Source organism: Talpa occidentalis, unplaced genomic scaffold (assembly GCF_014898055.3).
Source record: "Talpa occidentalis isolate TD23 unplaced genomic scaffold, MPIMG_talOcc4v2.1 talOcc4.8, whole genome shotgun sequence".
In the NCBI taxonomy this organism is placed as follows: Eukaryota; Metazoa; Chordata; class Mammalia; order Eulipotyphla; family Talpidae; genus Talpa; species Talpa occidentalis.
The window spans coordinates 52,887,601-52,914,847 of record NW_023605194.1 but is presented as its reverse complement, the minus strand read 5'-3'; the positions used below and the strand labels follow the sequence as shown (position 1 = coordinate 52,914,847).

Genomic DNA, 27,247 nt, shown 5'->3' with positions numbered 1-27,247 from the left:
TTCTGTAGCTACAGAGCTAATGAAGAATAAAACTTGCATTTGAGAATAGTTGGTCATTTTCATACATTATTTGGTAATTCTCCCCACCACCATATATTTGTTTTATTTTTTAAAGATTTATTTATTTATGCATACAAGAGCTGGGGTACAGGCTAGAGAAGTGTGGGGGTTGGAGGGGGGAGGTGAGAGGATTGACCAGAGACAGATTGGGGAACAGAACAGGCAGACTGACTGAAACACACTGCTGAGGGGAGCAGTGGGCGAGACAGGAGAGGTCTGCCTCACCAATTGGGTAGCTCCCTGGCCGGCCGGGGATCAAACTTGTGTTGCAGAGGCTGCGGATTGCTTCACAGTGCAGTGTTTACCCTTTGAGCCACCAGGGAGGCCCACCACCACCATATATTTAATAGGAAATTTGTGGAATGAAGTAGTTAGCCATTACAAGTGCCAAGTTGGTCAGTAAGATTCTGTGAGCAATGAAAAGTATGACCAAAGGTAAATCAATTGGCCTCTCTGGAACAATAAGGAAATTACAAGCCTACACACCTTCTGGCACAAGCAAATGAGAAGGGGATGAAGGGGTGTAGGGTAAGTGAATTGGGAGACAGCTGCAAGAGGAAGCCCAGAGGAAAAGGTGTATAAAGAGTTGCAGGGGAGCCCAAGTTGCTGTCTCGCTGCTGGCTTATTTCCCCTGTGTACTATTAAAAACCTGTGAGGTTGATGCCAAGGGCTCCATGGTTCTCTTTCAAGCTGCCTAAACCGATGGTGAGCCTACCCGGCTGGGGATGGTTGCAAAACAAGGAGTTATTGGTGCAGGATAACAGTAAAGAATGTGAGGATATAGATACTGGTAAAACTCCAGCCTGCCCGCTTTCTAAATGCCATTTATTTTCAACCTACACTGGCCAAACCAACATGTTTGTTGAAGATCCATGAAGCAAGCACAGTGTCCAGGGTGTATCACCAGTGTCCAGGAACTAATTCCTGACTTGGAGCAACTGAAAACATTAACTCAACATTTTACGGGAACAGTGGATAGAGATGCCAAGTTCTCTGGCTGAGCCAAGTCATCTGTGAAATGTGGACACAATTCAATTTAAATAATAGAACAGTAGCAGCCTGGATTTATGGATCTGCCTGACTCTCTGCATAGTTCAAATTGGACCCACTACACTGCCTGATTTCTCAGCAGGCAGTTTAGCCTGCAGGAGACATTCCATATTCAGTAACAAATCTCATTTCCTCTCAGACTGAAGGAGACAACAAAAGCCAGATGGTTCTTCAAGGCTGTTAATTTTGCTCAATGATTCCAAGATGGATGTGGCCTATTTCTGGACTTTTCCCCTTATACCACAAGGTGGTGCTGGAGCACAGGAAATGCCTCTTAAGAGTGCAGGTATTACCTGCTGCAGAAAAAGAAAAAAAGGAAAAGCTATTATCCCAAATGGCTAAATAAAAAACAAAATGTAGGTCTAGGAAGAAGGCCTCAGCACACAGAAGATTCAGATTCCCACTTATTCTAGTAAAACCATAGGCACCTGCCTGAGTTTCAGGAACTTGAGGCTGCAGGTAAATTAGGTCTGAAAATTCAAAGGTATTTAAAAGAGCAATTAAGTTGCCCTATGGTTTGCTAATTAAGCCACCTCTAAGCAATAGGCCTGATAATTAATATATTTGCTCTCAGAGCTAAATGAGCCACCATTTCCCTATCATAAATTCTACACCTGCTAAGGGCTGTGTATGGTTGCAGGCGGGCTAAGCAGTGACGAAAACCTTAGGAAGATCCTGCAGAAAATTCGAAACACCTGGGAGGTTTACCTTCCCCCAAAGCCCAGGGAGCAGAGTGTGAGAGAAAAAGGGCAGTTTAACTCCAAATCTTTTCAGACCTGCTCTGTCTGATACAGCCCCCATTGTAGGGTACTGAATTGAAATGGGCTGTAAAATAAAACATGCACTGGATTTCAAGAAAAATATAAAAAATATCTCATGAATGACTTTGTGTCTTGGTTACATATTGAAATGATAGCATTCTGAATGTACTGAATGAAATAAAATATTAAAATTAATTTCCCATTTCTTTTTATTTTAGTATTTGGTTCATAGAGAAATTTAAAGTATATGTAAAATTTGCATTGTATTTTTATTGGATACTGCTGTCCTAGGGCAAAGCAGCAGGACAAACATATCATCTGTGAAATATAGAAATACTTCTGCATCTGTGGAATGAAATATCCTAGGAATCCTTATCCCAACAGCTTCATCCACTGGGTGCCTCAGTCCTGCAGTGCCCACCATGAAGTCAACTCACAGTGGGCCCCTGTGGGGTAAGTAAAGTATCAGGCTTTTCTGCCCTCCTGCCATTAGGATTGAGGATGGAACCCTGTGGTCCTGAATGCATGCCTGATGGCGGGCACCTGGAGGAGAGTGTGGGCATATGTAAGTGGGGACACCTGGGCTGAGAGACTGGGCTTATAAAGGCAGCGTCACGGGGATGCCAGGAGAAGCAGAGGCCACGAGAGAACGCCAGAGAGCCCAGATAGAGTGAAGCCTGCCAGCCTCCCAGCCCCTGTGCACCCCAGCCGGCCATGTACCTGGTAAATCCCAATGAAAGCCTACAAAAGCCACTGAGGGCTCCAGGACTCCTCCTTACCACATCTGCTCGATCACAGAGATCCTGCTCCGTTTCTTCCTGCCACTACAATCACTTGTGTCCATCTACCACTCCCAGAATAAGCCCACGAGAGTTGGCATTGGAGGTGGGCCCATGTGTGACTCCCTTAGTCACCCTGCCATGGTTGTTACTGAGAAGCATGGCCTTTGAAGTCATTCTACCAGTTGTCAGTATTTTGCATCTTACCCACACCTGCAAAGTCTGCCTTGACATTTCTCATGGCATTTGCCAACTGTGTCTTCATTGATTGCCAGTCTCTCCAAGTAGATTATGAGTTCATGGTGGCAGGACAAATCTTTTTTTATAAAAAAAGATTTATTTATTTATACAAGCACTGGGTACAGTCAGAAGTGCGGGAGGGTGAGAAAACTCACCAGAGCCAGAGCAGGGAACAGAACAGGCAGAAGGACCGAAGTACACTGCTTAGGGGAGCAGCGGCCAGCAGGAGAGGTCTGTGCGCCATGTGGGACCCTCACCCAGCAGCCGGGGATCGAACTGGCGCTGCAGAGGCTGCGGGAAGATTCACAACCCAGCGCTCAACCACTGCACTACTGGGGAGGCCCGTGGCAGGACAAATCTTGACCAGTCTTTTCCTCCCTGCTTCTAGTTTTGTGAGCACATGCATGCATGTATCTTGCACAAAAATACTTTGCATATATGTTAACTGAAGGTGTCGAATGGAAAGATCCCAGCAGTATCAGAAGGTCACATGGTGGCCCAGTGGGTCAGTCCCATATCCAGAAAGGAGGGTGACTTCTCCCAAAGAGATATGGAGGTCAATTAGCCCCTTGAGGTTGTTACTTGGGAAGAATAGGAGCAGGAAATCTCTGAAGGTTTTACACAATGAAGAAAACTAAAATCTAATATGTTTTGCCAATAATCTTCACACATTAAAGACTAAGTCACTTCTTTGAACTGAGGGTTGCTGTGACCACAACACAAAGTACTAGCCATTATGCTCAGACAAACAGTGGAAGGACCAGAGGTTCAGAAAGTTTGAGTGACACTGCAACTGTCATATAGCTATGAAAAAAGCAAAGAAGTTAGTTACCCGGGACGATCAACCCCCAAAGTGGCAGGCTGATTCTCCCAGGGAGGGGTAGGTGAGATACGGGTCCCTCGAATCTTATGGTCACGTGACTTTAGGAGAAATTCAGATGCTAAAAATAATTTGAAATTACAGTGCCTAGCAAATGTAATCCTCATGAATTGTCATATTTCTTTCCTCTGTATTTTGATAACTCTCATATTTGTATTTATCATATTTACACTAGTTAAAAATATTGATGGAAATACAATCACCTAAGGGTTCTGGAGCTTTTTATTCTTAGAGACATTTGTCCGTAAGAGACAGGCAAAAAAAAATAAAATGTGGATTTGTAGCTTTCTGTGTTTGGACACAATACTAAATGTAGCTCAGTGAGGAAAGCAGCCATAGTCCCAACTAATCCTAGGTAATGACCTGTCAGGAAAGGCAGACATAGACTTCTCTCCTCTTAACTTCTTGTTGACAACTCATCAAGAGGCCTATTGAATCTGCCTCCTAAACATCTCTCCTGTCATCCTCTCCTCCACCAACTTCCAATTATCCATCATTCTCATCTGGACTTTTGAAATGGCCTCATGCAGCTTCCTGCCTCCATCTTGTCCATCTTCTAACAACTCCTTGAGATTTCTACCAGAGGGCTATTTCTAAAATGCAAATTTGGCCAAGTCGTTCCTCATTCAAAATCTTTTCATGGAAAAACTGGGAGTTTCTTATAACAAAAAATGTACTTGTACATCACAACCCAGCAATTCTAGGTGTTCTCCCAAGAGAAATAGATATATGTATATATATACTCACAAAAAGACTTGTACAAGAATATTTACAGTGTCTTTATAATATCCAAAAAACTGAATATAATTGAGCAGGAGAAAAGGTTCTGGACTGTGGTACATGCTACTGAATACCATACAGCATTAACAAAAAAAGGTACCACAAACAACAGTGTGGAATAGGGTTATTATACTGAGCAAATAAAAATAAAAATATTACATGGGACATACTTTAAGGATTTTTTTTTAATTTTTTTATTATTATTTTTTTTTAATAGAGGCATGCTTTATTTATTTATTTTATTTGTTTGTTTGTTTTGTTTATACATGCACTGGGTACAGTCAGAAGCACGGGAGGGTGAGAGAATTCACCGAGCTAGAGCGGGGAGCAGAACAGGCAGAAGGACCGAAGTACACTGCTGAGGGGAGCAGCGGGCAGCAGGAGAGGTCTGCGCGCCATGTGGGACCCTCCTCTGGTGGCCAGGGAGCAGCTGGGGATCGAACCGGCACCGCAGAGGCCGCGGGCAGCTTTGCAACCCAGCGCTCAACCTCTGCGCCACCAGGGAGGCCCGGGACATACTTTAAGTTATTTGTCATTTATCTGAAGTTCAAATATTTTTCCAATAGTACAGATATCATATATATATACACACATACACACACACACACACACACACACACACACATATATATATATATAAATCTGGCAGTATCTGCACATATTCACCAAATGTATGTTCACTACTTTTAAGGCAACCTGCTTGACTTGAGGGTTCCTGAGTACTTATAGTTCTCTCGCCCTTCTCTTCCTCCATACACCCTCTGCCTATATGGATGAAAATTTATTGCTGGGCTGGAGAAAGTGAATGGCTTCACCACCCATTTTCCCCACAATCTTTTTGCTTTTCCTTCATGCATACTGTTGAGATACCTGGCTGTCGGGGCTACAGTGTCAAGTGTAATTAAGGGAGAAATCTACATCTGTCTTCTCTCCCATTTGAGTTCAGGATGTCCCTAGCAATTCCATTAAGTGCCTAGAGCCAGAAAACTGCATGTTAACCTGGAATAATGAAACCTGTCGCATGTAAACACACATTCACACATTTTGTCCTCACTTTTGTCCTTGTTGTGATCAGTAGTCAGACCAGTGCCGGACATTTTGCGGACTCTCAGAAAGTCAGTATAGTGTTGGCAGCTTCAGGATACTGGTGATGGCATCCCGATGCCTTTTAAAAGTCCATTATAACATCTCAAAAGAGAAATGAGAAACTTTCAAGAAAAAATTATCTTCATCAATTTTACCATTTCAGTTCCAAATTCCTCCTTTGATGTCCTCCCATCCAAGTATACCATATAGTAGTATTTCATTTGTTTTGACTAACAGTATTAGTATATGAATTATACTCACTAAAATTAGTTATGGGGATTTCCCTGGTGGCACAAGGGGTTAAGACGAAGCACTATGAAGCTAATTACAGCCACTGCAACCCAAATCAGATCCCTGGCCAGGAGGTGTCCCATATGGCATAGCAGACCTCTCCTGGCTCGCCCTCAGCAATGTATTTCATTCAGTCTGCCTGTTCTGCTCCCCGCTCTGTCTCATGTGAAACCTTTCACCCCCCACACCTCTGGCCTGTACCCTGGTTCTTGTGTGCATAAATAAATAAATCTTTAAAATAAATAAATAAATAAATAAATAAATAAATAAATAAATAAAATTGGTTATGGTACATACTTGGAAATAGAAGTTATGTAATTTCAAGTTACAATTTCAAGAAGTTATGTAATTTTACATGGCATTTCATCTAATGCTTTAACCTCTTGTTTTTAAAAGGTGCTATATTTGATTTTAATAGATTGGCATCCAGCACAATCTTCTAGGTTTGTCACCTCCCACCAAACTTGGAGACACAAGTTGTGGAAGAACAATCTGAAAGTCCAAAAGGAGAAGAGCAGAACTGCTGACTTCCAGACACTGAGACAGGGCAGGGCAGCCTGTTGAAGGAACGTGATAGGGCTGAACACCATCCTTCCTTCCCTTTCTGTTACCTGGATTACATGACAAGGGAGCAGATCCGTGTCCTGACACGGGAGAAGATCCATGTCCTGCTCACTGGAGCTAAGTGCAATTAGGCTGAGCTAGCCAGTTGAATCTGGTCAGAAGTCCTAGATGTTAATCCCAGCTCTGTATCCTAAAGGAATTCCTCAGTCCCAAGAAGCCTCACTTTTGTCCTCTGGAAAATAGTGATAGCGTCATCTGGCTGGCTATGTCACATGCTTGTTATGAGGTCCAAATAAGACATTTAATAAGAAAACACTCTGTAAACCAGATGGTGCTGTACAATCAAAGGGAGTTATTATTTTTTAGCCTGTTCCAGAGGACCTGCCACCCAACAGGCCCAACTGGAATAGCTTGTCCCAGCTTTCTCGACAGAGTAGATAATTGTCACAGTCAAGAAGGCCAGGGATCACCTATTAGTCAGACATTTCAAGTTGTTTTTAAAGAACCGTGGATGGGTTATAATAACCTGTCCACACTCATGTCATCCCCAGGGGTGATTATCATGGGTGATCAAAGTCAAGAACTCCTTTTTGGCCATGAAACAAAGCAAAACTAATTGGTCCTGTATTTAAACCTCACATAGAGACAGAAACAGTAATTTGGGACTAATTAGCATCATGCCCAAATCAGTCAACAGAGTTAACAATCTTTTCATCACACATAAGAATAAAACTCCTTATGAGTTGTTATATTCTTGACAACCCATTACTTTTACCCATTCTCCTTTTTCTTTCTATTATTTTGTTTCTGTAGAATTTATTGTGTTGGTTCATGTTCACAAATGTCTGAAGAGCAAGAGTGATGTTAAATATGTTTCTCCCTCCTCCATCCAAATATATTTATGCAATTCCAAAGCACAAAGTTTAAACTGTCCCCCTGGAGACCATGTGATATTTTCTTTTGATTTTTCTGTAGCATGCTTATTGATTAATTTATCTATCTATTTATTTATTTATTTACATTGAGATAACATTGGTTTACAGCACTGTATATGATTGACAGGTATAGGATAACACTTTCAGGTGTTGTTACCACACTATATCCACCACCAAAGCACCCAATGTCCTCCACCATAGTCCATTGTGCTCTCTCCCCAATTTGTTCTCTCATTCCCCTGCCCCTCTGATGGCCTCAATTCTACAGTCAGATTTCTAGAGTTTGTTACTAGTTAGGTTTTAGCTGACCTGTGTTCTGCTTCTCTATATTCCACATATAAGCAACACTAGTATATGTCTTTTTCCTTCTGACTTATTTTGCTTAGCATAATTCCCTCCAGTTCCATCCATGTTCTCTCAAATGGTAAAAGTTTATCATTTTTATAGCTGAGCAGTATTCCACTGTGTGTAGTGTGTATATGTATGTGTGCATGTATGTGCATGCATGTGTGTGCATGCATGTGTGTGTGCATTTGTGTGTGTATATCACATCTTTCTAGTCCACTCATTTTTCCTTGGATATTTGGGTTGTTAACTTGACTATTGTAAATAGTGCTGCAATGAACTTAAGAGTGCCTATATACTTCAGATTTAGTATTTTTGCATTTTTTTTCCTGTAGAAGCCAAGTTGTAGATCTATTTTTAGTATTTTGGGGACCCTCTATACTGTTTTTCATGGGGACTGGACAAGTCTACATTTCCATCAACAGTGTACAGGGGTTACTTTTTCTCCCCATATTTGCCAACATTTGTTGTTTCTGGTCTTTTTTAATCCCTGATAATCTTTTGAGCTCACTCTAACAAGACGCTTGTATGTAAACTGCTCTTCCAAAATCCTTATCAATACCACCAAATAATCTCCACACATCTAAAACCAATAGTGTGTTTGCAGTCCTGACCTCACCTGACCCAGCAGCATCATTACCACACTTCACTCCTTTCTCCCTGACTCACTTTCCACACTTGGCTTCACGGCACTGTTCTTTTTCCTCCTGTCTTAATGACTGGCTCATTTTCAGTCTCTTCTGTTGGTTTCATCTTAGCTTTCAAATTTCTATGATGGATTGCCCAGGTGCAATCCTATTCCTCTTCTCTTCTCCATCTACACTCACTTCACAGAGATCTCAGCCAGGTTCATGACTTTAAATACTTTCTGTATGACTGATAACTCTCAAAGGCACAATGACCCTGAACCATGCATCTAATTGTTCACTCAAACATCTCCATTTATATGTATAAAAGATACATCAAGCTTAACACACCCATCACAGAATTCTTTTACAGTTTACAAAATTTCTCCCATCTCAGCTAATGGCAACTTTATCCTTTCAGTAACTAAAGGCAAAAGCCTTGGAGACATCCTTGCCACTTTCTTTCATACCCCACTTCAGGTATGAAGATCTTTTTTACTCTATATTCAAACTATATCCAGAATCTGGCTATTTATTTTTTTAAAGATGTATTTATTTATGCATGCAAGAGCTGGGGTACAGGCCAGAGGTGCGGGGGTGGGGGGAGGGGAGGTGGTGAGAGTATTCACCAGAGATAGAGTGGGGAACAGAACAGGCAGACTGACTGAAATACACTGCTGAGGGGAGCAGTGGACGAGTCAGAAGAGGTCTGCTGCGCCACGTGGATTGCTCCCCTGCCAGCCGGGGATCGAACTTGTGCTGCAGATGCTGCAAACAGCTTCATAAGTTGCATATTAACCCCTTGAGCCACCAGGGAGGCCCCAGAATCTGGTTATTTTTTACAACCTCTAATCTATTCCAAGTCACCTTCATTTCCCAACTGAATTTATTACAATAGCTTCCTACCTCATCTCTCTGCTTTCCCCCTTGTCTTCCTATAGTCCATTCACAACGCAAAAACCAGAGTGGTTCTTTTAAAACACTAATCAGATCTATCTTCTTTTCTTCCTCTTCCTTCCTTCCTTTCTTTCTGCCTCACCTCTTCTGAAGCATTCTCTTTCTCCTTCCAGCACTCACAAGGTGCACACACTCTGTCTCTCCCTTCCTCCCCGCCCCATGACTCTCTTGCCCCTCCACCCTACCATTTCACTAGGGTGCTCTCAACCTCATTTAGAGGAAAACTAATATCCTTACAATAAAGACTAGTATGAAAACCTGAAAGTTTCCGTTACTTCCCTAATTTCACCTCCTTATTCACTCCACACTACCTACCAGAGTTAAGTACACCCTTGCCTAAGGGGGGAACTCCACTTGGTTCCTTTATCTGTACTGATTTCTCCCTAAATAGTCATATAATTGTTCTCTCATTTACATCATGCCTTTATTCAAATGTCACATTTCAACTGTTCAATAGCTACATATTTCCAATGGCTATCACCTTGAACAACACAGACTTTTCTTGACGACATTAAAGTTCTGGTTACATATTAAATATTTGCTTCTTTTCAATGGGACAGAGGTGGTATGATTTTTATGTGTACATACTGAGGCATGAGAATTCTGTTCTGGACTCTGTTTTTCTCTGAACAATAATAACGTTTCTTCTGTGAGGTCATGGTGTTGGATCAGATAATTTCTATATGTACACTCATCTCCCCATCTCTAAAAAGAGGCAGGATCTGGGGCCTCTGCCTGGGACAGAGGCTGGGTGATCATGAGTGCATTGTTTGAGTCACCTGGTTCCTTGGTTTCATCTGTTCCATGATGATGGTGTCTCCCTCAGCAAAAGTTAAGTGCTGGAGCCTCCCTGGTGGGGCAAGGGGTTAAGTCTCAGCCCTATGAAGCTGTCCACAGCCACTGCAGCATGAGTTTGATCCCCGGCCAGGGAGGTGACCCACATGATGCAGCAGACCTCTCCTGTCTTGCCCATTGCTCCCTTCAGCAGTGTATTTCAGTAGATCTGCCTTTCTGCTCCCCACTCTGTCTCTGGTGAATCCTCTCACCCCCCTGCACCTCTGGCCTACACCCCAGCTCTTGTATGCATAAATAAATAAATATTAAAAAAAAAGTTAAGTGCTTCCCAAATAGATGCCTTCTGAGCAATATAATATACAATCAAATGTAGCACCCCTGAGCAGACATCTGCTTGGTGGCTCTGACTAGTAGACCTTGGTTGTAGCCTGATTAAAGGTATTAACCTATTAGGGAATGGTCAGCCATGGTACCTTTACAAAATGAGTGCCATGGAGCAAATATTTTGTGTACCCAACTATGCACTGTCCAGAGGCAGTTTCCTATAATGGCAATGATTGAACCAGGATGTATAATGTTATTAGACACTTAAATCACTCAACAAGCCACTATGACCCTGATCCCAGGAACCTCAAATACCCTCTGATTATAATTTGGCTTCCTGTTGGACTTAGATACAAGGATAGTATGACTACCAAGTGAACTGGAAAGTCCAGTCCTCTTGGTTGTTACTTTATCACACAACTTAATAAATTGGTATTTTGGCACCAATATCTATCTGACATCTCAGGAAATCAGTCTGTTCCTTTGGACTCTATGTTTCTTCCCCTATGCAAGACTATTTTCTTGTTGCCACCTACCTTTAATGTCCACCTTACTGGAGAATCACAATGACCCTTAGCACCTCCACAAGATTTCCTGGCAGGGTGCTCTTGCTCACTACCTAGCTAAACATTGAACTCCTCTATTTCTACTTTGAACTTCCTAGAAAAGTCTAAACTGCTTCTTGCCAAAAAGCAACTCTTAAGTTTTTAATTTTCAGATCTTTCTAGAAAGACTGGGATGCAGGTCCTGAAACAAGAATGTTCTAAGTACTTTCTCTCAGGTTCCTTTGGGACATCCCTTCCTGTTCCAACAGAGCCGCTGCGAGGCTCCCCGATGCTGCTACTATCATTCTTCCTTGGTTCTCACACCTTCCAACTTTGAGAACAGGGCATAAACCCCTCTCCTATTCCTGTATATGCCTCTCCTCTAGTGACTGCTAATACTCCCCTTGGAAGTTACAGCTGTTTTCAGTTTGGGGCAAAGGAGAGTCCCATATATTACCTTTTTTCATCACAAACCAACACGCTATGGTTCTGTCTGAGGAACTGAGCACTGTGTAGTGTAGTGTAGCACTCACCTCAAATAACTTTTCCACAAAGCCCTCGTACACCATGAACCTTCAGGGAGGGGATGCTTCCCAGGAGTTCTCAAAATGGCGCCCTTCCCGCAGCCCTAAAGACAATATGCAAATGAACTGCTGATGCTGACACCATCACCTTTAAAGGCTGATACAGTAGGTCCCACTTAATCCCATTTATTTTTACAGTCCTAGAGTCTTTTGAGGTATTCTCAGAAATGCCCTATTAAAGTTGTAGATGTTTAAGAGTTTTCAGATCCAAACTGGAAGAATAACAATTTGCCTTATCACGTTAGAAACTTGTCGAGGAAGAAAAACAGAGATAGGGCTCTACCATATGTAGTTTTAAGGGGACTTATAGCAGGACATCACCTCGGCCACAGTTTATTATTCTTGATTAAAAGTATGCTGCTTACCAAAGGTTTTTGACGATCATTTAGGAAAAAAAAACCTGATTAACATTTTTAAATAGATATTTTAGAAGTTTTTGCAAGGAGAGAAAATGATAGTGAATGAATCCTTAGGACAAAGTATGTATCTAGCAAAAAGCAACTAAAGTGAATGAACCCTGCAAGGGATAGAATCCCAGAAGACCTGGCAAGGAACCACACCCTCTCAAGAGTAAGCTCAAAAGCATACTGGGAAAACAGCAAGAGAAAGGCCCTGAGCTGTAGCCAATTCGTGCTCAATAAACAAATGGGAGCATTTTGCTTTCTGCCATTTTTAGGTTCATTTTCCAAGCAGCTCTGATGATGAGCTTTTAGAAAAAAAGGAGCTCAAATTCCTGTAGCAACTCAATTTACAAAGTGGATTCCATTTGATTTGTGGAGGAACACCATGTTTGGTTTTGTGTCAGAGCTTCTGAATGGCAGTGCCAGGAAAATGTGATGAGTCGTGAATCTCTAAGGATAAAAGATCTTGACAAGAACATGGTTAGACAAGAGCAAGAGCTGCAACAGTTGTAGAAGCTAGGGTAACAGAAGGCTCGTTATTCTTTTTCTAAATAAGTTTGTGCAACACAGACATTTACCCTATACCTGTGCTCTGGAACCTTTGACAGCCTCATCAGGTGTTGAGAAGCCACACGTAATCTAATAAGACAGCAAAAATAATAATAGCTGGTGTTTATATGTGGATTATCTTATTTCCCACAAGAGCCCTCTGACATGTTTGACAAATGAGAAACCTGAGGCTTGAGAGGCTAAATAACTTGTTCACAATCACCTAACCACAGAAACTGGGCTAAGATTTGAACCCAGGCAATCTTGTTGTGGAATCACAACTTTACTAAGTATGTATAGTGCATATCTGAATATTATCTATGTATTATTGATCTCTGATCTTTTTAACTGATAGTGGTTAAATTCTTTACTCAAAAGGGTTCTTATTAACTGGATCCTTCACACAACCGTAGAGCAAGATTGCCTTTAAAGGAGAAATTGTGTAACACTGTTAATGTATATTATTTTATGCATTCAATATAAACTTTTAAGTTAAAAAATTCAACAGTGCTTTCAAAATAGAGCTTTCTGAGTTACGATCTTATATCGGTTGCTAGAAGTTGAGACTATCAGGTCACGGGACTTTCTGACAGCACATGACCAACATATCTTTAGGTCATGACCTCCCTGTGCTGGAACTCCTGGTCTTGGGAATTGTCTATCATGGGGCCTTTAAAAATTGGCAACTGAACCTTCTCCCTTGATGACATGGTGACCCTAGAGAAAATTAGATCACCAGCTGGTTCCTAGGAGACTCATCAGAGAGAGAGAAAGAAAGAAACAGAGAGGCAGGAGGCTAAAAGGAGTGGAGAGGTATAAAGCACGTCAGGGATCAGGGGCCCTAAGAAGCTTCCTTACTTCATCCCTTTCCCCAACTCAGTATCAGGTGCTCAGAATATCAGGAAGTATCTTCCATGTCACAAAAGAAAGATTATATACTAATCAATATGAAGTTATGTGTTTTTCAAATACTAATTCTTGGGAAGTAGGAAAGTCATGAGTGATTATTTACATAAACATGACTTCTCAACAAAGGATTGGCTTAATATCAAACTTCTCAGGTAGCCCCCATGTCAGACATGTTAGAAATCAAAGTGTTTACTAGAAATCTTTCTCAATATGTGTTTGGAAATTACTTTTACTTGTATAATATATTATCCTTTCATGATAACTATGTTTCTTACCATAAAATGAGAATTGTAATCTCTAACTCACAGGCTAATACGAGGGTTAAACAATGTGATGTGCTTGGAATATATTAAAAATTCCACTGATGATGGTGAGATCATGATTAAGAATCTCTAAAGCTCATCTGCCCCCTTTTCCTCAAAAGGACTCTCTGAAGTCACATATTACCTTTTTGGAAGGCAAAGGTCAAAGTTATTCAGCAAATTGACTTTTGAATATGTTAATGTCTGATCACAAAATTCTGGAGTCTGCAGTGAACATTGGGTAATTTATATTTTGACATTCAAGCAACAGGTCATCGTAATTTGGGGGAAGGATGAAGGCTAAGAAGAGAAAAAGCAACCAAACTGGTGCAAAACAAACAAAAGATATTTTATTGTAACTTAAAATTCATTCCCAAGACAACAGATATAGTGCACACGTTGGATGACGTTAGTAGACATTGTGAAGAGCATTTGGACAATTATCAACACTGATGAATGTGGGCTGTCATAAATGTTAAACTTTTCAGGTTATTGGAATTCCTGAACTTAATATTGGCAAAAAGGAAACTTACAACACAAAAGCGCATTTTATTTCATATGCTTATAATATCACGTATAGCTTGACAGTGACTAAAGAATGAGGTACAGAAAACTTTTCAGAAGTCTGAGTAGGGAGCAGAAGTCCAAGGTGCTTTGGGGCTCCATTATTGCATTATTGAGTAGGATTAACTCAGTTAAGAAATTCCCCATCTCCAGATTTACTGCATAGAAAAGCACTATTCGCCTACCTCACTGAGGCGCTATGGGGATTCATGCTTATAAAGTGCTTCAGGCGCCTTCGAAGAAAGGCAAAATTGAAGTATAAAATATAACCTTATGTATTTCAAAAGAAATGAAAAGACAATTTTGGCACCATGGAAAGGTGCTTCCTATGTAAGAACCACACCTGGATATTTATAAAAACCCCTTAGTTCAGCAATTTATTGTTGCTTTGTTTTTTATTTAGGAGAATAAATTTTTCTCTACTGCCAATCTTTCAACAGCCATTCTCAATCCAGGCTTTGTTACCAGAATCACTTGCAGAGTTCATTAAAAATATAGATGCTTGGTTCACAGTCTAGACACACAGAATTAAAATCTCTAAGTGTGGTACTTAGGCAACTATACTTTTTAAAAGAATCTATACAGGGGATTCTGATGCAAAGTTTAAAAAAGAATTTCCTCACCAAAAATGACTATTTATTAAACAATGATTTCCTTCCTACGTTTTTCTTAAGATTGAGTGAATTTAGATTAGGGTTTCAATTTCTATTACCCTTTTTTCTTCCCATGTTCCACCAGACTCAGTACAATACACACATTCATGTGCAGATGCACACACACATTTTTACTTCTGCCTTTGAATTAAAATTTGATAGTGGTTAAATATGATAGTAACAAATAAATGCTTCATTGAGAAACTATGCAAGGACTTGCAATTCATCACCACTGTGCTCAAAGCAAATGGACATTTCCATTTGCCAGAATGGAATGGTTTAAATATGCATTTCCAATTTGGAAACAGGTAGAATCAGCACTTCTTGGGAAATGTCAGCTCAGTGGATGCTGAAAACATAAGTGAATGAGGTGATAGTGGTGGTTAACCATGGAGACAGGTGACAATAACTGCTGCTCTGCTTGGAGATTGCCTACATCTCAAAAAACACCTTAGGGATTGAAACTATTCATGCTCAGTGGCACCAAACAACATATGGGTGCTTAATCAAAGTAAGTAAAATAGAATAATGAAAACTGGTGACTGGAATTTAAAATATTTTCCAAAAATGATCTGTTTGCTCCACTGTAATTCATCATGCTGTTTTAGTAACCAGTTTCATTTCCCGACTGGCTTAGAGTCTTCTATTTACTTAGAGTCCTAGTCTAACAGAGAAAAGAGAGTGATTTAGTCCCCAGAGGCCTTCACTCATCTCTCCTCATGTGGCTTGCTTCAGTTTTAAAATAGCAGCATCCTATCTGGTTGTTTTGCAATGGAACTAATGGAGTCTATAGAGAAATAATATTTCTTTTACACAGAGAAAGGCTTCTGAGGCTGGCCAACACTTTTGCCATGTTAAGGACTCATGAATAACAGTAAAACAGGATAGTTCCACTTCTCAAAAAAAAAAAAAAATACAGGAGATAGAGACCATGTATACAGTACATAAAGAATGGGATATGTTTAAAAAAATTCATTCAGAGTCAGCCACAGTGAAACTTTCTAGGAGAAGACAGTCTTGTATCTTCCAATGTTTCTCTAAACATTTGAGGCTACTTTGTACAAAAAGATTGTTGGCGCTGGTTTGGGGAGTTGCTTGTTGCATGTATTCCAGAGGGGCAAGGCTGCCAGCAGCAAAATAAAACCTCCCAGCAGGACACAGAAACCACTAAAATAAAATGCAATCTCATAGGTCTGGGTCCAGTCATAAAACCAACCTGAAAAGAGAGTAAGGGAAAAAAATGAGTAAAATGAGTTTGATAAAAATCATGACTATAAAGCTCCTACTCTCATTTCATCAATTTTATATACAGTTAGAATTAGGATGCACATTACCCCATCTACTTCCAAAGTGGCCTATAGGGAGTTAGAAGAGGAGACCCAACTATTTGGGCAAAATTAAGCAGACAGTTTGAGTTTCTTCCAAAGACAGAATAAACACAATTCTCTGAGCAAGTATATTGGCTTTTTCAACCATATCAAAGTGATTTTGATAAATCATTACCATGAGACAGTCTATGCAGACTTATTTTCCACAACTCTGTGCTATTTTTACAATCTGAACACCAGAAATCTTCCAAAGAACAGTAAAATGGTTGATTTGAAGAGAAGTATCTTACCAACAATTGGTGGTCCAAGGCTATTTCCAAGTCCAGCAAAGAACATTAATATCCCATAAGCATGGGCTAATTTTTCGATTCCCACTGTCTTTGTGGTCACATATGGGAAGATGGACCAATTACCAGTAAGAAATCCTAGGATCCCAGAAAGTATTGCCAATGTGACATAACTTTTGGCAAATGGAATTGCACACAAGGCCAGGCCCATGCTAATTAAGGTAGCCACATAAAGATATAAGGTATTAATCCACTTGAAGTCAGCCAATATCCCCAAAATGAGTTTACCAACTGCTGTCATAATGCCAATGATGGAGATCAGAGGCATAATGAACTCTTCTTCTTTCACGTTTGAACTTCTGGCCACATCTTCCATAAGCAGTGACGGTGGAAACCCTCCAATGTCAAACAGAAAGATAGCAATGAAGAGGGCTGAGAAGACTTTGTTTTTAAAAAGAGCCACAGTTTCTCCACAGTAGTTTTTATATAACTGCCACTTCCTCTTGGCAAGCTGTTTGCAAAAATATGTTTGTTCTGCCACTTTCTTTTTGTACGTTTCAGTCTCTTTAGTGTGTGCCGTAGTAGGGTTTTTATGAAGTACATTCTCTTGTCTCCAGTCATTAGCTAAACTGCTCTTACATGTTTCCTCACTACTGCATCTCTTCTCAAGAATGCTTATGTTCTCTTCAAGATTCTTCTCTTTTTCATTGTAAATGGAATATCTATCTGGTATATTTTCCAGAACTGTTTTTTCAGGCAAAGGACAATCAGAGGCCTGGAGAGGTCGCATCAGACTGCCGCAGGCTAATATATTTAAAGCTAAAGCACCCACGATCAGCAGGCATCCATCCAGTCCATAGAACTCAATCAGCAACCTCTGCAAAGCAGCATATATAAAAAGTCCAATGCTTGAACCTAGAAAAGAAACAGGAGCTGTTCAGTCTTAATCTCTTCCTACTTGGGAATCTAGGGACAACATTACTAGTATGACAATTCAACATCTTTTAACACTAGCATTCATGTGTGCTTTCATAATAAAATCACAAGAATATTAAACATAGTGATAATAATAATAATAGTAAATCTGGTATAATATTTAAAAATCAGCATGAATAGTTCAGACACTGTGTGAAGCATTTCATATTGCATAATCTTTTTTAATCCTTATGATGATGCTACTGAATAGGTCTTACTACTTCCTACCTACACATGGCATGACCAAGGGCTAGAACAGTTGAGAAACCTGCCAAATGACATTGTTAATGGCATGAATAGGAGTAATACTCAATTAGTCTGACCCAGGAGCCTGTATTCTTAACAAATACCTTAGGCAACTGCTTTTTATTTTTGCATTTATTGTTCTCCAGGTTCCTTGCAATATATTTATTCCCTCTGTGAAAGCAGATCCTCATCTGGTATTTTTGAGGTGAAGAATGTATTTTAATTTGAGAATAATTACAGTGGTTTAATAGTTCAAATCCATTGCAAAATGACCAGACTAAATGGTTTATATTAATAAACTAATAGAAGAATGCAGGGGGAGGTGCAGCAGAAGAATAGATTAGAATTTGATAGGATATTTAAATGACCAAATATGGTCCAATTTGCACATCTATACAACATTGTATATTCTCCACCTTTTTAGCACAGCTTAACACTAAAAACACTGGACTGGCAAGTTTATATGAGCAGTGTATTCAAATGCTCAGATTTCAATTTTTTTAATATAGTATTTTAAAATTTAATATTGAAAATTGCCATGTGAAAAAACAGGAAAGAAATAAATAGTTCTGTTTTTAAAAATAGTCTAGGTAAATTGATCATACATTTTAAATGATCTATTCCAAACTACATCATAGCCCCAGTAGGGTGCCCAGCTTGCTGCAAATAATCATCTTATCAAAAAATCTTACAGATAACCAAATGGTCCTATCTTGGAGTTGCAAAAGAGCATCCTTCTTTAAGACCAGCACTCTCCCCTCCGAACATTTTAAAAAGTTATTAATTCTTTCATCCCCAAAGAAAAAAATCTTTATATGCACATGTTAATTCATAGCTCATACTAAATTAATTGCAGCTAAAATAGCATTTTTGTATGACCAATAAGGGAGCATCTCTTTGCCAACTACTGAGAAATAATAAAAGAAAATTTAATTCTTCCCTCATCTCTTAAAAAGTGGCACATACTTCAAAAGTTAAATGCACCACAGAAAACAAACTGAAAGAATTGAAAACAAGAAAATTACTTCATGTCCTCCTATATGGCATCACCATCTATTCACTTTAATCTATATTTGTATCTAACATTTCTTTGTATAGGTTCGAAAAAATTTCATGTTATTTTGTGCCTAAAAATACTCTGGGTATTTTGAAAATTCTATGTTTTGAAGTTTAGTTGAAAAAATCTCCAATACTCACCAACCAAGTTTTCTGTCAATGTCATGCAATATAAAGAAAGCATTCAAGTCAACCCAGCAGATACTGACTGAACACCTATGATATGCTAAGTACATGGCAGAGTAGCAAAATCAAATTACAAATTGAACACCAGTTTTTTTAGCCTATTGACCACAAGAATACAGTCACGTCTTTGGTGTAGGAATTCTTTCAAGGCAATAGTGAAGAGTAATTCAGAGCTATCTTGTGGAATGGTGTAAACTGTAAGACAATAATTTTTTATCTACAAAATGAAAATGTTAATTTAAAAACCATCACTGTAAAGAGAAGACTGAAACAAAGCACTAATTATGCTTCCATGCATGTCTAGATTATATATTTTCAGAAAGAAGGAAAATACTAGTTGATGTTCAGGAAAACTGAAACAGTAAGATATAGACACAAATGCTTTACTCATTAATATCAGGGAACAATAACTTTCTGTGAAGAGCTGGAAAGTAAATATTTAAGGTACTGTTGGCATTACAATCTCTTTTATGAATATATTGCTCTTGAAGCATGAAAGCCATCAGAAAGATACTTAAAAGAGTAGAACATTGTGTTCCAATACATTTTTATTTATGAACATTGAATTTAATTTCAGATAATTTTCACATGTCATGAAATCTTTTGATTTTTTTAACCATTAAAAATGTGACAACTAGGCCTCCCTGGTGGTGCAGGGGTTAAGTCTCAGTGCTATCAAGCTATCACCAACCACTGTGGCATGAGTTCAGTCCCCAGCCAGGGAGCTACCCACATGGCAGAGTAGCCCTCTCCTGTCTCACATGCTGCTCCCCTCAGCAGTGTATTTCAGTTGGTCCTCCTGTTCTGCTCCCCACTCTGTCTCTGTGAATCCTCTCACCCCTCACACCTCTGGCCTATACCTTGATTCTTGCATGCATAAATAAGTGAATCTTTTAAAAATAAACAAATAAAACAAAACAATAAAAGTAAAAACTATTTTTAGCTTCTGAGCTCTCCAAAAGGAGGCAGTAGGCCAGATTTAGTCCATGGGCGTTAGTTTACCAAGCCCTGTTCTTCATGGAGAAAGATAGCTTCCCTAGAATCTTGTGGGAGAACCTGTCAATTTCTCCACGTTCCAACTGCTTTGGATTCTCCATCTGTTGTTGTTGTTTTTTTCTTCTATTTCTTCCTCCACTTGTGCCTTAGCCATTGCTTCAGTCTCTGGCTGGTCTCTCCCTAGACCTGGATTCACATTTCTCCCCTGGCAAAGCTTCTTTCCTTAACTACTTTGGGGAAGTATTCAGCTTCATTTAATGATTGAAACTTAATGATACGGAATCACGTTGTTGTCACCAAGTTGGCCCAAGAAACAAAACATTAGTTTGGGTCCTTTGGGAAGACACACCACTGAAGTTATTCAGCTTATTTAAAGAAAGCCCAGCCTCCAGGCAGACACATCCATTAGCAAGTAGCATTTGTAAACTTACAACTTTCAGAAAACTTTCCAGTTTTATCTCCTAAGCAAACTCATAAAATATTGGCCTCTGGAATTTTGGTAAGTTATCTAAACAGCTTAGGGGAAAAAAAAAATCTATCCAAAAAGTGAAACATGATTTAAAAATATCAAAGGGAGGAGAGAGGTTTTATATTTACACTTTCCCTCCTCAATAATCATCTCTTGATTATTAAAAGAATAGCAAGAGTAAATAGCCTATCATTTGGATATTCGCATAAGCCAGTGAAATGTATTTATAAATCTGTACTTTAGAAGATTTGTAAGTTCCATAACAAACATAGGTGGAAAAATCAGCATTAGTCTCTGAGAGTGACCTGAAAGGTCTCCATTTTCCTTCCATTTTTCCTATCTTTCTCAAAAAAGATACACACACACACACACACACACGTGTTCTCTGCTTCTTTTAAAGATTTATTTATTTATTTATACAAGCACCGGGTACAGTCAGAAGCACGGGAGGGTGAGAGAATTCACCAGAGCCGGAGCAGGGAGAAGAGCAGACAGACTGACGAAGTACACTGCTGAGGGGAGTAGCCCACGGCAAGAGAGGTCTGCTCGCCATGTGGGACCCTCACTGGTGGCCGAAGATCCAACCGGTGCTGCAGAGGCTTTGGGCAGCTTTGCAACCCAGCGCTCAACCACTGCACCACCAGGGGAGGCCTTCTGCTTCTTTTAGTAAGGCTTTATCAGTATGTGATTCTCAATTTCCTGGGCCCATAGCTTTCTTTTTATGTATTATACTGGACATCTAAAATCCCAGAGTTTTCATATAAGTATTTAGGATTTTTTTTTTTTAAGTTACACCCCTATTTATGGTGAAGAATAAAATTTCCTTCCAGGATTAGAGTAACAAAATGGTGCTTCCACAGTGTTACCTAGGAAGTGGTTGGTTAAACATCTCTGTGCTTGGTAACTTTTAACTCTAATTAGAAGGTTAACTAATGACAATGCTGTACTGATTTTGAAAACATACCTGTTGAAATCAGGCCAAGTGCAAGGCCTCGGCGGCTCTCAAAATACTCACATGTAATGGTCACTGTGGCAGTGTATAGTAAACCACATCCAAGACCTAAACATAAAAAGACATCACATAAATTGAGAGAGATTATATTACTTTAATGAAAATAAAGAAAGGAATAATTATCATCAACAGGATATTCTTACTGAAGGACAGAAACTACTCAGTGTCAGGATTCCTAGGTCCCTGCAATGTTAGTTTTACAGCTCTAGTGGACACATTCGGACAGGCCAAAAAGAAAAAAAAACCCACCTAATTTCTAAAGCATGAATAAATAATACAAATTTAAATTAAGACATGAAAAGAAAATATAAAAAACACATTTTTAAAAAATTAAGACATTATTGGTAGGTACAGAAAATAATAAATTATACACCAAATAACAAAATTTAAATAAACTTGCCCGTTACATCTTTCTACCAAGTCTCTCCCCTCAACACAGCGTTCATTCTCTAAACCCTCAAAAAATTTTTTTGAATCTGGGCCTCCCTGGTGGCGCAGGGGTTAAGTCTCAGTGCTATCAAGCTATCACCAGCCACTGCGGCATGAGTTCCAATCCCCGGCCAGGGAGCTAACCCACATGGTGCAGCAGACCTCTCCTGACTCACCTGCTGCTCCCCTTAGCAATGTATTTCAGTCCATCTGCCTGTTCTGCTCCCCACCTGTCTCTGGTGACTCCTCTCACCTCCTGTACCACTGGTCTACATCCCAGTTCTTGTAGGCATAAATAAATTTTTAAAAATCTTTAAAAAAGGTCTCCCTGCTGGAGCAAGGGTTTAAGACACAACCTATGAAGCTAATCGCAGTCACCGCAGCACGTGTTTGATCCCCGGCCAAGGAGCAACCCACATGGCGCAGCAGACCTCTCCTGACCCTCCCGCTGCTCCCCTCAGCAGTGTATTTCAGTCAGTCTGCCTGTTCTGTTCCCCACTCTGTCTCTGGTGGATCCTCTCACCGCCCACACCTCTGGCCTGTAGCCCCGTCCTTGTATGCATAAATAAACAAATCTTTAAAAAAAAAACTTAAAAAAAATTTTTTTTAATCCCCTTCATCATCCCATTTTGCTAGCACGCACACTCCAGTCTACAAAGCAGAGGTCCTCAGGCAGGTCCTCTGGACTTCTCTGCTCATCTCATGACAGCAAAATTCTTATTTTTCAGTTTTAGAGATGCATATGAGATGCATAGAGTAAAATGTCATGATGGCTTCATTTAATTTAAAATATCTTCACACACAAAAAGCAGAAACAAGTACAATAAAATATATTAACAGCCGTTAAGTTTCAGTGGTGGTTATATGTGTGTGGTTGTTTGCTGCATTCTTCTCCACTTTTCTGTAAAATTGAAGTTCATTTATAACTAAGAATACCTTACAACTAACTTCCCTTTTTCGAGACTCAAGGGTGACATTTATCTCTAGATCTTCTCCAAGGCTCTGATTTGTTAGCTAGTCTTTTTCTTCTTATTAAATTCTTGGTATACTCAGTTTATTTTTCATAAAATTTTCCTCTAGCATCTAACTCATGACTTTCTTCTGCAACATCATTTGTTCTTGAGGATCAATCTATGAACAATATATAAACCATAATCTAAAGTTAAATTTTAACATGGGGTCATAAAGTGAATTATTATTATTATTTTTTTAAATCACACAATAAGCTTTATTGGGCATTGTGGAGACAGAATTGCATCACAGGGAAAGTCTCTGATAACATGCAATCATTTAGAGATTGCAGTTGAGTAGATCACCATTCAGAAGAGGAAAGAAAGGGAGCACCCTGGAGACAAAGGAGCAAAGGAGGTGCCAAAATGTAGGTGATGTTGCTCAGCAGCTCTGGCTGGGATCCTCTGGATCAGAGAGCTCCAAAGTTCCATAGAAGGCTGGAGACTTAAAACTATCACCTTGTCATTGAACAGCACTTGCAGGGTAAATTATCACAGAGATGCAAAGCAAGCAGGCTCTAAATTGCTACAAATCTGCTTTTTTTTCTTTATACTTTATTTTTCATTAGGTGAATTATTCAGATAATTTTCACTACTTTTATTTGCTACCTGGACTATGATTAAAAAGGATACATGGACTAAATTAATCTACTGTGTAAATACAGTAGGAAATTAGTAATAAATAATCCAGGACTCAGATGGCATAAAAAGTCTTCTTAAAAAAATGAGATAGCTGGGCCTCCCTGGTGGCGCAGCGGTTGAGCGCTGGGTTGCGAAGCTGCCCGCAGCCTCTGTAGCACCAGTTCGATCCCCGGCTGCTCCCCGGCCACAGGAGGAGGGTCCCACATGGTGCGCAGACCTCTCCTGCCACCCGCTGCTCCCCTCAGCAGTGTACTTCGGTCCTTCTGCCTGCTCTGCTCCCCGCTCTGGCTCTGGTGAATTCTCTCACCCTCCCGCGCTTCTGACTGTACCCAGTGCATGTATAAATAAATAAATAAATCTTTTTAAAAAAAAATGAGATATCTTAAAACAATTACACTTTAAGATAACTTTTAAAATAAGGCAGCCTTTTATATGAGTTAAGGGAAAATCACTATGACACTAAAACATGACTTGGATTGGTGTATGCTGTTGTCTACTATATATGACACTTCAAGACGTGAAATAAGTAACTGTCCTGAACAATGAATTTTGTGAAGTCAAAGAAATGTCACCCTTAACTAAGAATATACATCAGAAAGCCCTTGGAGAGGGAATGAATTTACTTTTCTGTGATTTGGTTGTCAAGGCTCTGTCAAATGTTAGCTATTAGAGACAAGAGAAAAAGACATTTCTGATTACTAAATGCCAATGCCAGAAAAGTTGAAACAGCAACTTTTAAACTTTTGACCTAAGATGAAAAGGAAAGAACTTTTGAAAAAAATATTTCAAGGTCATGGACTTCAGATAAGATTATCTGATTTTATAAAATATAGTAGAAATTTTAAATATCTTTCTGTAAACTTTGTAAAAAAGCAGTCGAGGGCATAATGTCTTCTCACATCTGTGTCAGGATGACCTAATAACCAGCAGTTATTAAATAGGGCCCCTGAGTTCTTTCATGGAGACTGTGAAATCAAAATTAACTTCATAGTAATATTAACATGTTATCCAATTTTTTCATTGTGTTCACATTTATGCTAATGGTGCAAAAGAGATGATAGGTAAATCTTCAAGAGCCCTAGCACAAATCAAAGTATTTATTGGTGCCAAAATTGGGTCTTCCTATGCTTCAACACCACACACTCACATCACAGTAAAAAAAATAAAATAAAATAAAATTTTTGAAGACTCTTCATTCAAATGATAATAATTGTTGCAAGGAAAAGGACTTCAGTAATTGTTTTAATAGACAGCTAAAATAACCACTTTTTTTTTACATAACCCTGCTTGTATTTGACAGAATGTCAGGCAAGCTATGGGTTTTTAGAGTATTTAGCAGATATTTTCTTGAAAAGAAACTAGCAAGGAAATAATTGACAATGATTATTACCAATGATAAGAATTCAAGTGTTCCAGTAAAAATTAGAATTTTTGAAAACTCATAGATCCATCACCATGAATTTGACAGGTTCCCAATAAATATTTTCTGGTGAGACTGTTGGCATCAGTGATATTTTGATGCTGCATAACAAAATGGGCCAAAAATTTTAAGTTCTTAAATAACTAAGTGAACCAATATTTTTCAAATAACCAATTCATGATGTTTCAAAATCAGGCCTGAATGAAGATTTATTTAAAGTACAGAACAAATAAATGCAACAGAGTATGAAAAGTATATTGACATGGTATCAGGCTCCAAACTGCAATTAGCCTTTGAAAGACTCTCACTTATTGCATTTTGGTATAATAGCAATGACCTGAAAAGGGTACTGAAAATACTTTCTTCCCCTTTCACACTTTATGTGAGATCAGATATTCTTCACATATTTCAGTCAAAAAATGTATTACAGAAAAAAATAGATCAGGGGCCTTCCCGGTGGCGCAGCGGTTGAGCACTGGGTTGCGAAGATGCCTGCAACCTATGCAGCGCCAGTTTGATCCCCGGCTGCTCCCCGGCCACCAGAGGAGGGTCCCACATGGCGCGCAAACCTCTCCCGACGCCCGCTGCTGCCCTCAGCAGTGTACTTCGGTCCTTCTGCCTGCTCTGCTCCCCGCTCTGGCTCTGGTGAATTCTCTCACCCTCCCACGCTTCTGACTGTACTCAGTGCTTGTATAAATAAATAAAAATAAATCTTTTTAAAAAAAAAAGAAAAAATAGATCAACCATGCAGCACATATGATAATCCAGGCATATTATATAAAGTCAGATATTAAAGTAACTTGCAAAAAAGATAAAATAATGTCACTATTTTTATTAAATGTTGATTGATTTTGAAAAGAAAGTTCTTTATCATATGTATATTATTTATGTTAACACATCCTGTTTTGTTATTATTTAAATTGCTAAACAAGTATTTTGATATTGCTCACATTAATATAGTAAAATTTGACAGAATATCAATAAGTATAATCCACTTAATTAGAAAATTTCTTGGAGTTGTAAATAAAATTGTGTAAAGGTTCCTGAAACTAAAAAGTTTGGAAACCAGGGCCTCACTGGTAGCACAAGGGGTTAAGTCTCAGCACTACGAAGCTAGCCACAGCCATTGCAGCATGAGTTCAATCCCAGGCCAGGGAGCTAACCCACATGGCACAGCAGACCTCTCTTAGCTTGCCCGCTGCTCCCCTCAGCTGTGTATTTCAGTCACTCTACCTGTTCTGCTACCCCCGCCCCCATCTCTGGTGAATTCTCTCACCTCTCACACCTCTGGCCTGTACCCCAGCTCTGGTATGCATAAATAAATCTTAAAAAAAAAAGTTTGGGGTCTCCCCGGTGACACAGTAGGTTGAACGCAGAGCTGTGAAGCTGTCCACAGCCTCTGTAGCGCCAGTTTGATTCCCGGAGTGAATTCCGGGAGATTCCCACATGGCGTGGCAGACCTCTCCTGTCTCTCCAGCTGCTCCCCTCAGCAGTGTGTTTCGGTTCTTCTGCCTGTTCTGCTCCCTGCTCTGTCTCTGGTGAATTCTTTTACCCGCCCATGTCTCTGGCCTGTACCCTAGTGTCTGTATAAATAAATGAATCTTTAAAAAAAAAAAGGTTGGAAACCACAGCCTTAAAGCACTCCCTGGTCTCTAGATGGTTTTGATTAGATTCCTACCAGTTAAAATATTCTAGGTATCAAACTTCAAAATAAGTATAATAACTTGTAAACCAAATGCCTGTAATAATTCAAAGCATAGACGTTAGTAAAATATAATTGTTTCCCTTTACTTAAATGGGTGAAAATTAAATACATTTTCATCTTCTGACATTTCCTTTCCACACCTTATGTTCCATTTCACACACTTCTGGGTGAGACCACAGCTTCAGAGTTCTCTTCCTCATCTCCTCACATCAAACCAGACAGCAAGCTTTTTATCACACCCATTGCTTAAATTATCAACAGCCCCTCCCTACCCTTTAACCTCCCCTCCCCATGTTCTGCTAAGGCCTCAATTAACCTCGTCATCTTTTCTGATCTGAAAATGGTCTCCTAATGGTTGCATCAGCTTCCAGTACCTTTTTCACAAATCTGTCTTCTAAATTCTAATAGCATGATTATTATACAGTTCTCATCATGTCATGCTCCTGTAATAAAATCCTTTATTATCCAGCCTCTGTGGCACATGATGTTTGCAGCTCCCCCTATGA

General features: G+C 39.5%; 1 protein-coding gene across 1 annotated transcript in view; it reads right to left on the bottom strand.

The window, feature by feature from the left end:
* Positions 1–13,971: 13,971 nt before the first annotated feature.
* Positions 13,972–27,247, bottom strand: part of SLC16A9 (solute carrier family 16 member 9) — a 53,008-nt gene continuing 39,732 nt past the window's right edge. The window contains exons 4-6 of the mRNA XM_037496332.2: positions 21,488–21,583; positions 16,599–17,510; positions 13,972–16,196 (exon numbers count right to left, since the gene is read on the bottom strand). Coding sequence (XP_037352229.1) covers positions 16,018–16,196; positions 16,599–17,510; positions 21,488–21,583 — 1,187 coding nt within the window. The 3' untranslated portion in view covers positions 13,972–16,017. The remainder of the gene's footprint in view (positions 16,197–16,598; positions 17,511–21,487; positions 21,584–27,247) is intronic.